This window comes from Ammospiza caudacuta, chromosome 12 (assembly GCF_027887145.1).
Source record: "Ammospiza caudacuta isolate bAmmCau1 chromosome 12, bAmmCau1.pri, whole genome shotgun sequence".
Lineage (NCBI taxonomy): Eukaryota > Metazoa > Chordata > Aves > Passeriformes > Passerellidae > Ammospiza > Ammospiza caudacuta.
The window spans coordinates 4,367,341-4,381,222 of NC_080604.1; the positions used below are offsets into that span (position 1 = coordinate 4,367,341).

Below are 13,882 nucleotides of genomic sequence, written 5' to 3' on the forward strand. Positions count from 1 at the left end.
TCAGAGAGTTTAGGATGTAGTTTGAAATACGTGTGTATTATATATATATATTATTTCTACATAATGTGCTTGACATTCTGAGAATAATACCTTATTGCAAGAACATGTTTGTCACCTTCAGACGAGAACAACGAAAAACCCAACATTCACAGGTAACATGTTTTTTTTTTTTTTTTTTCCACGTAGTAGTTCTACATAAATTGTGCTATCTAACATCGTACGGTGCACAAAAAGAGTTTGCTGAAAAGCATGTTTTTCATTGCACAGTTCTGTCACAGTCATTTACAATCAAACATCACCCTCCCAAAGGAGAAAAAAAAAAAAAAAAAAAAACAAAACAAAAAGCCTCCGTGCCTGTCTTATCTTATAGCTGCCAAACGAGAAATGCCGAGCGGGGCTCCCGCTGCATTCCCCACACGGGGAGAACTTCCAGGGGCTGGCCGGAGCCCAGAGTGGGATTGCAGGGCACCAAAGAGCTCTCCCTCGTGCCCTCAGCACCACCCAGCCCCTGGAAATGGAAATCCCACTGCTCTCAAGGTGCTGGGGTTTGGGGTGGGAGCTGGGGGAGTTCTCGGGCAGGTTCAATCAAGCCCTACGTTGGAACTCACTTTGATCTTGGTTTGGTTTCTATTTCGGTGGCAATGCAATAGTAGAGTGATAACGGCATGATAAAAGCTCAGGGAGTCTGAGCTTGAATGGCAAATACTTTGTATTTTACTCCTGGGAATCTCTAAGAGCTCTCGGCTATTGCTTTGCTAAAAAAGTTAAAAGTCGTATTTATGCCTCTAACATTGATTCTAATGCAGATATCTTCTTTTTATAAGAAGCAAGATATGTGCTTTTAAGGAAATTTATGACCTTGCTTGAAAGTCACCCTGAAAGGCTGAGCACAGCCAGCGTGTTTGGCCTGGGCTGCTCTGCCACAAACAACTCAATTTTTGCACTAGGAATGTTTATAAAGGCTGTGCCTGCTGTTAATTGAAGGAAGAGTCTCTTCCCCCCTCAAATGGCCTCAGCTGGAGCAAATTTCAAGGGCAGACTTTTGCACTGGAAATCACTTGTTTACAAAATACTCCGTTCTCTTTTTGTACAAAACAACTCCAAACTTAATTTTACCCCTGCAAAGTCAGAAATAACAGTCTTGGGATTCAGCGGTAAGAAATAGTGATCAACTACTAAAAATCAGCAGCACAAAACTTCAAATAGTCGTGCTAAAAGGTAGATTAAAAAGGTCTTGGCACATCAATTTACAAATTCCAAGGTATGCAACTATCATTGTGAAAGGATAAAAACATTAACAGTCTGTGGATTGCTGGAGAACACAAAAACACTGTCAAACATCTGAGCTCGCGACGGCTGGATCGAACCCATGGCGATTCCCTCGGAGTGGAGATGACCTTGTTGTTTTTTTTTTCCTCTTTTTTTTTTAATATGTATTTTTTATTTTTTTTTTTTTTGCCACTAGAGGTAGGTAATTATATTCTCAGATGTGAATTTGTGGTCATATTCAACCATATTTTTTGTTTTTCTGGAGGAGGAGTGGTACTTGGACGAGAGAGGAGTTTAGATGTAGGCTTCTTTGTTGGCAGAGTTGCTCTGTTGGGCCTGGTCTGGCCCGTTCTCAGGGTGGGTGATGTCTTCACTTGGCTGAATCATCACTTGGATGCGCTGTTCAAAGGACAACAGTAAATGTGAGGCAGCCAAAAAACTCTTTCTAACCTTACTCTTCTTTTTTTTTTTTTTTCCTAAATATTTAAAGACAATTCTTTACAGCCACCTATCTTGCCAGGGACCAGCAGTGAGCCGCTTCTACTAAACAGAATTCCAGCTCTGTCCTGAAGGTGACAGGAGGAGCTGAAAAACCCTGGGTGCCTACAAGGAGCTTTCCTGGGGAAAATAAATGAGGAGAGGCTTTGCTGTGAGCTCAGGGTCCAGCACTGCAGTGGGCAGCAGTGCTGGGCACCAGAGTGATGGGCATCTCCCCAGGAGAACTGAGAGTTCCTCCAGGGATAAACCAGTGTTTTAGAGTGTTTTAGAATGTTTTATTCCTATTCTGTCTTTCCTCATCCTTTTGTCCTCTCTGTTCCTTCAGCTTCTCTGCCCAGCTCATGGCAGAGAATATATCTCAAAGAAATCTCTCTTCTATCTCAAAAGAAATCCCAGTTTGGCTCCTCAGAGCCTTTCACTGGTGCAGGCTCTCCCCTCACTTAATAATAATAATTTATCAATGCTTTCAAAAATACGATCTCAATCCACAACAAGGCTGAGATGAGGAACTTTTACCATGGTCTCACACAACCCTCCACAAAGAGCAGCTGTATTTTAGGGCAACAGTTCTCCTTTTGCACCTAAAAGTTTCCATAAGACCAAGGGAGATCTATTCAAAATGTAGGAGCTAAGAACAGGCAGGGAGGGAAACAAAAAAAAATCAAAACCCAGATTTTTTTTGTGCAGACTTCTTTAAAGCCTCACTGAGTCCTTCAAAATTTGCTGAAGACAAATATTTGGATCCAGATCTGAACATTTCATGAGGCATCACTCGTCAATTCTGCTTAAGATCATCCAGCCCTTTGCAAAGATGGCTCTGTCAGCTGATTTTAGAATATTCCAGAAGTTCTGACAAATTCCTTTTGACAGTCTTTGGTTGCCACAACCACAGAGTGTTTCAGTTCTTGGGCTGGAGATCTGGCTGTGATGTACAGGAGGAGTTGGAGAGGGAAAACTGAGGATCCACCCAGACTGAAAAAATGAGGTGTGGTGATTGTGGGGGGTTCCTGAATGGTGTGTGGGGCAATGTTGGGGTCAATATTTCCCAGCCCTTTAGCAGCACATCTCTGAGGACCTCAGAACTGAGTGAAATAGAAACTGAGTGAAATAAAAACTGAGTGAAAAAAGACTGTCTTCCATGAGAAGTGTTACGTTCTTTAAAAAAGGAGCAGTCAGAGAGGTGGAGAGCAATGAGAAAAAGCCCCTAATGTTCATTACTAAGTGACTGCTCACAGAAATCCCCTAAATAAAGGCTCAAGGGAAGTTTTCCCAAGGTGTTCCATGTCCTCCCTCCCAGCTGCAGAGGAGCAGGGCAGGTGAAATGCAGGAGCTGCAGCCTTGGGGACCATCAGGGGCATGCAGAGCAGGGTCACTGAGCAGACTCTGCAATCCCAGAGTTCTGGAGCTCAGCCCCTGATTCTGATTCCAGCTCCCCAGAGCATCCCCTGCCACAATCCACGGCCGCGTGTCTGGCATTAATCAGGACAAATTTCCATAATTTGCCAACCTCTCCTCTGGTTTCTAGGTGTGAGGAGCAGGAATGCCAAGTGTCTGCAGCTGCCAGAGCAGAGATAAGGAGCCTGTGGAACGTGGGGAATTGTGCTCAGCAACAGATGGCTCAGACACTCTCTTCTATTTGGCTGGCACTTTTATGTTTTGGGTTTTGTTTTTTTTTTAGCTCAAAGCAAAATAACTGAGGGGGAAATAGATGACAGGAAAGAAGTGCCCAGCAATCTTTGATTGCATAGGTGCCAAGGTGTGGCAGTCATATTTTCTGAAAAATCCCTGAGAAGCGAAGAAGCCTCAGAGAAAAAAGGAAAATAATTCCTATCTCATTTGCTTCTCCTGTGTTATGCTCATATGTGGAATATGTGGCAGTCACCTTTTCTGAAAAATCCCTTGGCCCAGGATTTTTGTCCTGGGAAGCTAAGAAGCCTCAGAGAAAAAAGGAAAACAATTCCTATCTCATTTGCTTCTCCTGTGTTGTGCTCATGTGGAATGTGTTTGGAGATTGTTTACCCACAGGTGATTGTTTCATTGGTTTCACGTGAATTGTTTTGACTTAAGGGTCAATCAGGGCCAAGATGAGTTGAGGATCTGGAAGGAGTTAGGAGTTTTCAATATTATTTTTTTAACCTTCTGTAAGTATCCTTTCTGTATTCTTTAGTATAGTATATAATATAATATAATATAATATAATATAATATAATATAATATAATACAATACAATATAATATAATATAATATAATATAATATAATATAATATAATAATCTTTAAATAGTATCTTAATACATAAGATAGAATCTTATAAAACATTATTAAAATTAATATAATACATTATCATTTAATATAAATGTAATATCTTAAATTAGTATCTTAATATATAATATAGTATCTTAATAAAATCTTAATAAAAGAATAAATTAGCCTTCTAAAAACATGCAGTCAGATTCATCATTCCTCCCTTCACCTGGGCACCCCACAAACACCACACCAAGGGGGTTGGGACAGGCAGACTTACCTGTTTTAGGGATCCTTTCAGGGTGAGGAACATGTATGCCATGTAGCCAGGAATCAGCACCATAGAGGACAGGGCCATGAACCAGCCCACCCCCTGGCCCCATTTTGGGAACACGTAGCTGCCCATGGTCAGGGGGGTCATCTGCACAGCACTGAAGATGAACACTCCCTGCAAAAGCAGAAGGGAGGGTTTGGGGTCAGGTTCCCACAGTGTTCCAGCTTCAAGAGTTTTTCTGCAGCTTCCCAAGATGCCTTTTGCCAAAATGAATGTTTCACCTCAAAGCTGTGTTTTCACATATAAACCTGCACCTCAGACAATCCAGGTGTGCTGCTGGGAGCAGCAAATTCCTGGCATCACCTTCACAGAGCCAGAGGGAAAGGGGCTGCTGGGGAAAATAGGGATCCTGGGAATAGCTGGAACCCAAAAGCAACCCAACAGGGATCCTGGGAATAGCTGGAACCCAAAAGCAACGTGGGTGCTGCTGCTCAATGGCGCCACGTACATGTCCCCATTGTGATTTTGGGCTGATTTTGGGCTGTTCTCCAATGATGCCCTGCAGACACAGAATTCCATGGGCTATTCCCAGGAAAATCTCCTGTCCTGGTCTGTCTCAAATGGCTAAAGCAGCCAGGAAAACCTGCTGAAGTGAATCAGGAGAGAGGGATGCTCGTTCTGATCCCAGACTGAGCCCGTGTGCAGGACAGAGGCAGATTCTCATCCCTGCTCTGCAAATTCCCTGCAAATTCCCAGAGGCAGATTCTTATCCCTGCCCTGAGCTGGGCTGGGCAGCACATTCTGCTGAGGACTTGACAAATCTGGCCAGTCTGACAATGCTGGGCACCTTCCTTCTGTGCCACTAAAATAAAATGTATCTCTTATGCCTTTATGTTTTTCACAAAAATGAAATCTGCCTTGATCTGGGAAGGGAGGACTCAAGGAACCTTCAACATGAGCACATTTCTGTGTCTTTTTAGTGCTCCTCATTTGCTTTTCTCTGGGTAAATGCTGGCTTATATGTAATAGTTTGTTAGATTGCATCTGGGTTCAGTGTATGTGCAGTACATTTACATTTCTTTGCTTACTACTTCACAAAGTACTGAATGGGATTAACTGGGTAAAGTTCTGAATCAGGAAAAAGCTGTTCTGTGGTTTCCAGTACAGAATCTTTGCAGAGATTGCCAGAAAACCCACAGCAATGTAGTAGAAAATGATGAATACATACCACAGAATGCCATGAGGGAAGAACATGAGTTTAGAACCCTGCCCTGTCACCAGAAGGGCTCGTGGAGGAATTCAGTTTACAGAATGTTGGCATTTTTGTGTATGTGGAAAATTTAGGTTTTAGGTTGCTAAATTCTATTTTAGAGCACCCACACATAAAAAAAAAGGGTCAAAATTTGTTCCTTACAATTTTCTAAGTTTGCCAATCAACCTCTTGAGCATTTCCAGAGGTCTAATAAAAATTATGGCTTCTCTTTTTGGGGCACAATCTTCCTGGAATGTTTTTTGGCTATTGCCTTCAATGACATTGCTCAAATCCTTAAAAAAGGAGTGAGGGCAGAACTAATATGAACCTCATTTACATCCTTTCAACCAGAAAATAAAAGTTTGTTCCTTACTGCCACAATGATAGGAGTGAAAAAGGACCAGCAGAGTTTCCACCAGATGCAGGGTCTGTATCCCACCATCTCTTGGATGTTGTCATAAAATCTATTAACACCTGGGTGAAGAAATAAGAAACAGCACAGAAACATATCAGGTAGTGGAGTTGATGGGAAGCTCAGTGGTTCTGAGAGATATAGCCATAAGTTATGATTATATTTGGAAGCTCTACAAAGATCTCAACTTTTCCTCAAGGCAAAAAGTGTGCAAGCTCAAAAGCACCAAAAATCACCTGTTCTCACTCTTCCACATCATAATTTATTAAATAGTGACTAGCAAACTTATTCCCATGCCAAATGAGGAAGTTGTACATGGGCAGGTCAGATGCAAGAAACGCCCTTGATTGATTCCAACTCTAGGTTATATTAGGATGAGAAATTTAGGGTGTAATTTACAATTATAACCCCTCAAACCCATCCCAGCATTGATCAGCTCTGTTGCAGTGCCCACCATGGATGGGCAGAAGTGGAGCTGAAATCAGAGGGCCCCTGATTAATTTCACATTAACTCTGAGTTAATGTGAGCAACATCCTGCTGCTGCTGCTCTCCCAAAGCTGTGTCTCTCACCAGTCCATGGCTCTGATTTCTTCATGGTCAGAGCCTGGAGCTGACAATTCCAAGCCCTGTGTGGACCATCCACTTAAGCTCCTTGTGGGGTCCCTTCCAGCTCAGGATATTCTGTGATTTCTGGGAGAGTTTTGATGTATTTTTCCATTTGCTGGGTTCAGGTTGTGGATATTTAAGGTGATTATTCCCTAACTGACCAAAGAGCCTGGCTCACTGCAGGAACCTGGAGTGAGAGAGTTTCTGGAAAAACGAAATATTACAAATCCCAAGAGTCCTGAGACAATATGTATCCAAAACCTCTGAAGATCCAGGCTTCCCAAGGGAGTGGGATAGGAAAAGAGATGGAATATCACCCTTTTAATATTCCTGAAACTCTTCATGGCTCCCAGGCCTCTTGGCTGGATGTTTAAAAGGCAGCAGCATCTTCCACAGCCAACTTTGAATTATATCCACAGAAACCAAAGCCAGTTTCAGTTCCACCCCCAGCACAAGCACATGCACATCAACCACGGATCAGAGCATGAATTATCCTCAGGGTGTGTAAAGCTCAGGGAAAAACACAAACAGGCTGTTTACCATAGCACCAGGATATCGAGATGCACTCAAAGAATACAAGGAACAAGAGACTCATTCCACTGGCAGAGTAGTAGTCAAAAAGCTTAAACACGTAAATTCCACCCTGAAATGGAACAAAAAAAAAGTATGAAAAATAGAGCAAGGCCTCCAGTTTCAAAATGTAACATACAAACTAGTAGCAGTGGGTAGATTAGGGGCCTAATAGTGTAAATTAAACAGGTTAATTTTTTTTAAGGCTTGAGGTCAATCCTGACAAAATTAAGGTTGCTGCTGTTTAATTGGAAAAGTTTCAATTTGCTTTTTCCTTTTTATTTGATAATTTAATAATAATTTAATAATTAATCATTTCCCTCAAGAAGTTTGCAAAGTCAACATCTCCAGCTGCCACTTTTAGGACTGTAGGAATGTGGGGATGTGCATTTTGCTGTGCCCTGAGCCCTGCAGGGGACACCCAGGTAAGGCCTTTTTGGGACTACCTAAAACCAGAGGCCAGCCAGAATTAAGGGAATAAAAGCAGTTCTATTTATTGAGAGGCCTTCAGGTACATTTAGGGCAGACAAAGCCCCTCACGGCCTACGCCCAAAATGCACAATGGCTTACAGGTTTTTATATTTTTATAAGTTTGGTCCATTTGCACATTGGGGTGAATCTGCCAATTCCAGCTGCAGGCAATGAAGTCATTGAGCCCAAGTTTGCTCCCCCCAAGTCCCTTTTGTTGCCATCTCTGGGCCCTGAGGCAGTGAGGTGTCCTTGATTGCCAGGCCTGGAGAGGAATTGTTGTGTCTGCCCAAAATGGGAAAGCTGCAGCTGGCACTGGGTGTGGGCTTTGGAGTTACACACTAAAGAGCTGCAGGAGTACGAATAAATTAAAGATATACAAGCTAAAATGCTAAGGCATCATTCCCACTGACACTCAGGAAGTTGCTGCTTGATTTGCAGTAAATATCAGCTACAAGGGGGATTTGTGCTGTGTTTTCTCCCCTCCCACACGTGTGATTTCTGTGTGAGGCAATCCCAGCAAGCAGGAGCACACAGAGCAGGGATAAAAGCAGGCACTGCCACTTCATGCAGCTCCTGAGAGTGGCTGCTCAGCCAACACCACTTTGAGTTTATGTGAGCAACATTGACAGGCAAGCTGCAGCTGACACGGGGTGTGGAGTTTGGAGTTTACACTAAAGAACAGCAGGAGTATAAATAGATGGAAAATAGAAAAGCTAAATATATAAAAGCAAAACAACCCTAATATAAAAGAATTATATTAATATAAATGATAAATACAAATAAAAATATCAAAGCTAAAATCTAAAGTGCGTTCTACACTTTAACCGCCCAAACCTTGGTGAGCGCCAATCCCTGACAATCCGGGGGCTGGCAGAGATTCCTGGCTGGGCTGGGGAAGGAGAATGGTGTAGCAGGGCAGGGGCAGCCCCAGGGAGCAGTACCTGAGTGATGTTGGACAGCCCTATCACGTAGGACACGATGCACACCACGGCAATGAACAGCTCGCGGCGGTTGCGCAGCAGCTTGGGGAACTCGTCCACCAGGGCAGTGATGAACCCTTCCACGGTGCAGAACTGCAGGGAAAGGGACACAAAACACACTGCAGAGCCCAGCTGGACACAAAACACACTGCAGAGCCCAGCGTGGAGTTTTGGGGAGCAGTTTGTGATTGGACCCTTGGCTGGCCTGAGGCTGCAGCCATCCAGCGAGAAGGGAAAATTCGCTTGACTGCAGCGGAAGCTCTGCTCCTGAATATCCTTGGTTCTGTCCAAAGAGATCTGTGCAAAAAGATTTCCAGCTCGAGGAACACTCAAAATTCTGAGCTATGAACTGTTGCTTTCGCTCTGTGAACAGGAACTGCTCTTTTTTTTGTAATAAAGTTGATAAACCTTAAGTTGAGGGCTTTCATCCCTCAATCCCACAAAATAAACTTGTTTATTTTGTAAATCACATAAAAAAGTTCTTTTTTATGTGATACAAGACAGCCAACACACAGGGAAAGTCTAACCAGATTGGTGCTTCACACAGAAGGTTAAAGATTCTCATATGATTCTCATATGTAATAAATCAAATATTCTCTGTATCCTCAGAAAACACTTTTGTTGAGGCTGTGTCCTCCAAATGGCCACACTCCAGAGCCCCTCTGTGTGTATATATTCAGATAAATGTTATCATTATGGTGGCTGAAATATGATCTGTGCAAGAAGATTTCCAGCTCGAGGAGCACTCAAAATTCTCAGCTATGAACTGTTGCTTTCACTCTGTGAACAGGAACTGCTCTTTTTTTGTAATAAAGATGATAAAAATACAGTTGAGGGCTTTGGTACCTCAATCCCACAAAATAAACTTCTTTTTTATGTGATACAAGAAACACACAGAGAATGTCTGATCAGATTGGTGCTTCACACAGAAGGTTAAAGATTCTCATATGATTCTTATATGTAATAAATCTGATATTTTCTGTTTCCCCAGAAAATATTTGTTGTTGAGGCTGTGTCCTCCAAATGGCCACACTCCAGAATCCTTCTTTGTGTATATATTCAGATAAATGTTATCATTATGGTGGCTGAAATATGATCTGTGCAAGAAGATTTCCAGCTCGAGGAACACTCAAAATCGCAAGCTATGAACTGTTGCTTTTGCTCTGTGAACAAAAACGGCTCTTTTTTGTAATAAAGATGATGAACGTGCAGTTGAGGGCTTTGGTGCCTCAATCCTACAAAATAAACTTCTTTTTTATGTGATTTACAAAATAAACTTCTTTTTTGTGTAATACAAAAGAAAGCCAACACACAGTCAAAGTCTAACCAGATTGGTGCTTCACGCAGAAGGTTAAAGATTCTCATATGATTCTCATATGTAATAAATAAAATATTCTCTGTATTCCTAGAAAACATTTTTTGTTGAGGCTGTGTCCTCCAAATGACCACACTCCAGAATCTTTTTTTGTGTATATATTCAGATAAATGTTATCATTATGGTGGCTGGAATATGAAAACCAGACGATGAGTAAAGTTTTATTAATTTTCAGCCGAGCAAGTAGAATTCAATCAATGGTTACAGCTCCTGTAAATTAGAGTGGATGAAATGTTTCAGTGACATACAGAAAATGCAGAGAGCATGACAGCCTGTAGATACATATTCCTTTTAATAATATTAGACCACCTTGCTCTGCTGTTAGTTGCCTAGAGACAAATGCTTTCAAGAATATTTCTGACCCAATTTTTCACAGCAGTTTCCCCCCAGAATGAGCAGTGGGTTTTAATGTCAAGCCTGAAGCTCACTGAAAAACAAAGAAATCAAAAGTGTAAATTTTCAGCTTCCTTTCATCTCCTAGGATAAAATACCCTCCTTGGTCTTTCTGTGTTCACAGGCTGAAGGCAGCTTGGATTCATAGAAAATGATGGATTTTCAGTCCTGGAAGACAGGTCCAGTGCTAAGGCAGTAAATCCACATTCCTTTACATGCTGGGAGGGCTGTGCTGGGGACTGGGAGCTGCTGCTTTGCCAACTGCAGCTGATTGCAAATAAATTAACACATCTGCCCAGACTGAGCTCCTGAAAATGATCCAAGAGTTCAGCAGCCAGGGGGGACTTCCCTGACCAAATCCTCCAAATATTGCTTGTGAAATAAGGCAGGGTGAAATAAGGCAGGGTGCTCTCCTGAGTGCTGCCACTGGGGCTGTTCTCGGTATTAAAATTAGCACTGATTTACAAAAGGTTTTGTTGGGCATAGTTATTTCTAAAGAGTTTTCTCTCATGCTCTGTGGTTTTTTATTTGGGTCACAGTCAACATTTCTAATGATTCCATGTGTTAATTATTTAATAGTTTGTTCTAGACAGAGAATATCTTGGATTTGCAAAGCTCAGGGTTGAGCCTCCTCCTTCATTTCCAGTTGTTAGATATCAACCTGAGCTTTGCTACAGCCTAAACCAATAAACTGGTGATCCTTTCCCTTGGGAAGTGATTTCAGTGCACATCAAAACTCAGTAACCATCCCACTGCCCACTGAATTAACTCCAGATCTTAAAATGAAATGTGTGCTGTGTATTTTTGCTCCAGTGTTGAGTTCTGGAGTTGCCTTTCAGAAACTCCTGTGGCATCCAAATCTTGTAAAACATATCCCAGTGTCTCCTACACAGCTGAACACTGCACAGTTAATCTTAACATTGTGATTTAACAGGGGATATTTCAAAGGTAAGCTCCTTTTTGCCTGCAGAATAAATTTTCTGCCCATTTTTCATGTGCTTCCAACAGTTCATGAAAGAGCAAAAGTGTTCAAGCATCTGCTTTTTACTCAGTCTTTCCTGAGTGCCTCCTATTCTTTATTTGATTATTCCAGGGACCTTTATTTGATTATTCCAGGGATCCTGCCCCACTTCCAGCTGACACTCTGAGTTTAGAGTTATACACTGAAGAACTGCAGGACTACAAATACATGAAAAATACAAAAGCTATAAGAATATATTAAAAAATCCTACTATAAAATAATCCTAATATAAAAGAAATAATCCTAATTTATGAAATAAATCCTAAATTATAAAATAAATAGTCTTTATATACACTGAAGAGCTGCAGGATTACAAATATATGAAAAATACAAAAGCTAAATCTATGAAAAAATCATAAAGCAATCCTAATATAAAAGAAATAATCCTAATTTATTAAATAGATTCTAATTTATTAAATAAATCCTAAATTATAAAATAAATAGTCTTTATATACACTGAAGAACTGCAGGATTACAAATATATGAAAAATACAAAAGCTATAAAAATTTATTAAAAAAACCCTAATATAAAATAGTACTAATATAAAAGAAATAATCCTAATTTATTAAATAAATTCTAAATGATAAAATGATGATTTTGAAATTATAAAATAAATAATCCTAAATTATTAAATAAATAATCCTAACTTATTAAATAAATCCTAATTTATAAAATAAATAATCTTTATATACAATGAAGAACTGCAGGATTACAAATGTATGAAAAATACAAAAGCTAAATATATAAAAAAATCCTGCTATAAAATAATCCTGATATAAAAGAAATAATCCCAAATTATTAAATAAATCCTAAATTATAAAAGAAATAATCCTAAATCATTAAATAAATCCTAATTTATAAAAGAAATAATCCTAAATTATTAAATAATTCCTAGTTTATAAAATAAATACTCCTAGTAGAAATAAATAAAATACAAATAAAATATCAAACCTGGTTCCACCCAGCGGCAGAAAATCTGTATTTTTATTGATTTTCACCCCAGTTTTACCTGACTGTCAATGCCCAGCATGAGCAGCATGGAGAAGAAGAGGATTGCCCAGAGAGGGGAGATGGGCAGCTGTGTCACTGCCTCTGGGTAAGCCAGAAACGCCAGTCCAGGGCCTGGGGAGAGACAGGAGACACAACATCAGTGTCAGGGGCCGGGGTTGGGATCCTCTCTCCTGCTGGGCTCTGGGTGCAGCCCCCGAGCAGGGATTTCAGTGCTCACTGCTCCCTGACCACCAGGGCACTGCAAACACCTGGCTTTGAAAGTGAACCAGCCAAAACAACAACAAAAAAATTATAAATACACCCCAAAGCCCCTCAAAGCCAACCAGCAGAACACTGGATGGGGTCAGCAGCTGCTCCTGCTTTGCACCACTCAGAAAAGAAACAGAGCTCAGCAATGGAGAAGTCACTTCCCAGCATTTCCATCTGCTATTCCACTCCACTCCCTCCCTCTAAATACACATTTGAATAAACTCTGTCATTGTGGATAACCAAAATTTTTAATTCTTCTTCTTGCTAACTGCAGATGGGGGGCAGAGTGTTAAACCCCTATTAAAATCCCCTATTTTAAAACTCTATTTAAAAGGGTTTTTTTGTTGTTCTCGTGGCATAGCTGGAGGTCAGCGTCAGAGGGAAAACCAGCAAATTTAATAAATAAATTTATTAATACAAAGAATATATTATAAATATACTAAGTTATAATAAATATATATTTATTACATAAAAATTATATATATTTACTTTTTTAGTTAATGTAATATTTAATATATTTGTTATATAATAAGTATATATTCATTATATAGTCTATTTATATTTAACTATTAATTGATGTAATATTTAATATATTTATTATATAATAAATATATATACATATAATAAATATAATAAACTATAAATTTATAAAGACACAGAACTAAAACTCGTGTGTTTCACCTAAGGAGTGCCTCTGATTTTTCAGTTTCCATTAAAAGCCTGTCAGTGACAAGTGCTTGGTCCCAGCCCCCAAACCAGTGGAGCAAGGGTACCATCAACACCTGGATTGTCAAAGTCTAATGAGGATTTTGAAGCAATTAATTGCTAACAAGAGCAGATATGACTGGAAAGCAGTTCAGAAAGCATTCCAAATAGCAGTGCTAAAAGCAAAATAAACTTCAGATAAATATGTTAATTTTACTCTGCTTGGTGTTCCATAGAAATGCAGCTGTGCCTTTTAATAATATAATTTGTTTTATAAGGCTGTATAAAAGATGGCAAAACAACCTCTCATGGTGGTAAAATCTGGCACCAGCCTCTGAGCTTACTAGGAGAAATAGAAGCCTTAATTAAAGGTCAAATTTTTAAATATCCTTTGCAATTAGTGGCCATGGGCATCTTTCAGAGATCTGTTATCAAATGTACTTAATATGATGTAAAAATATTGTGGTGTTTGCAGGTGCAGCCTTTATATAACTCCTTCTGTATCAAAGAAATAAATCCAAAAAGCTTATTTCACACACCACTGCCTTTCC

General features: G+C 40.1%; 1 protein-coding gene across 2 annotated transcripts in view; it reads right to left on the reverse strand.

Moving 5' to 3' along the window:
• Positions 1 to 1,383: 1,383 nt before the first annotated feature.
• The window catches only part of SLC6A1 (solute carrier family 6 member 1), a 71,533-nt gene continuing 59,034 nt past the window's right edge, over positions 1,384 to 13,882 (reverse strand). For both annotated transcript variants that reach the window (XM_058813135.1, XM_058813134.1), the window contains exons 10-15: positions 12,376 to 12,488; positions 8,538 to 8,669; positions 7,096 to 7,198; positions 5,910 to 6,010; positions 4,291 to 4,458; positions 1,384 to 1,668 (exon numbers count right to left, since the gene is read on the reverse strand). In XM_058813135.1, the coding sequence (XP_058669118.1) occupies positions 1,564 to 1,668; positions 4,291 to 4,458; positions 5,910 to 6,010; positions 7,096 to 7,198; positions 8,538 to 8,669; positions 12,376 to 12,488 (722 nt within the window). In that variant the 3' untranslated portion in view covers positions 1,384 to 1,563. The remainder of the gene's footprint in view (positions 1,669 to 4,290; positions 4,459 to 5,909; positions 6,011 to 7,095; positions 7,199 to 8,537; positions 8,670 to 12,375; positions 12,489 to 13,882) is intronic.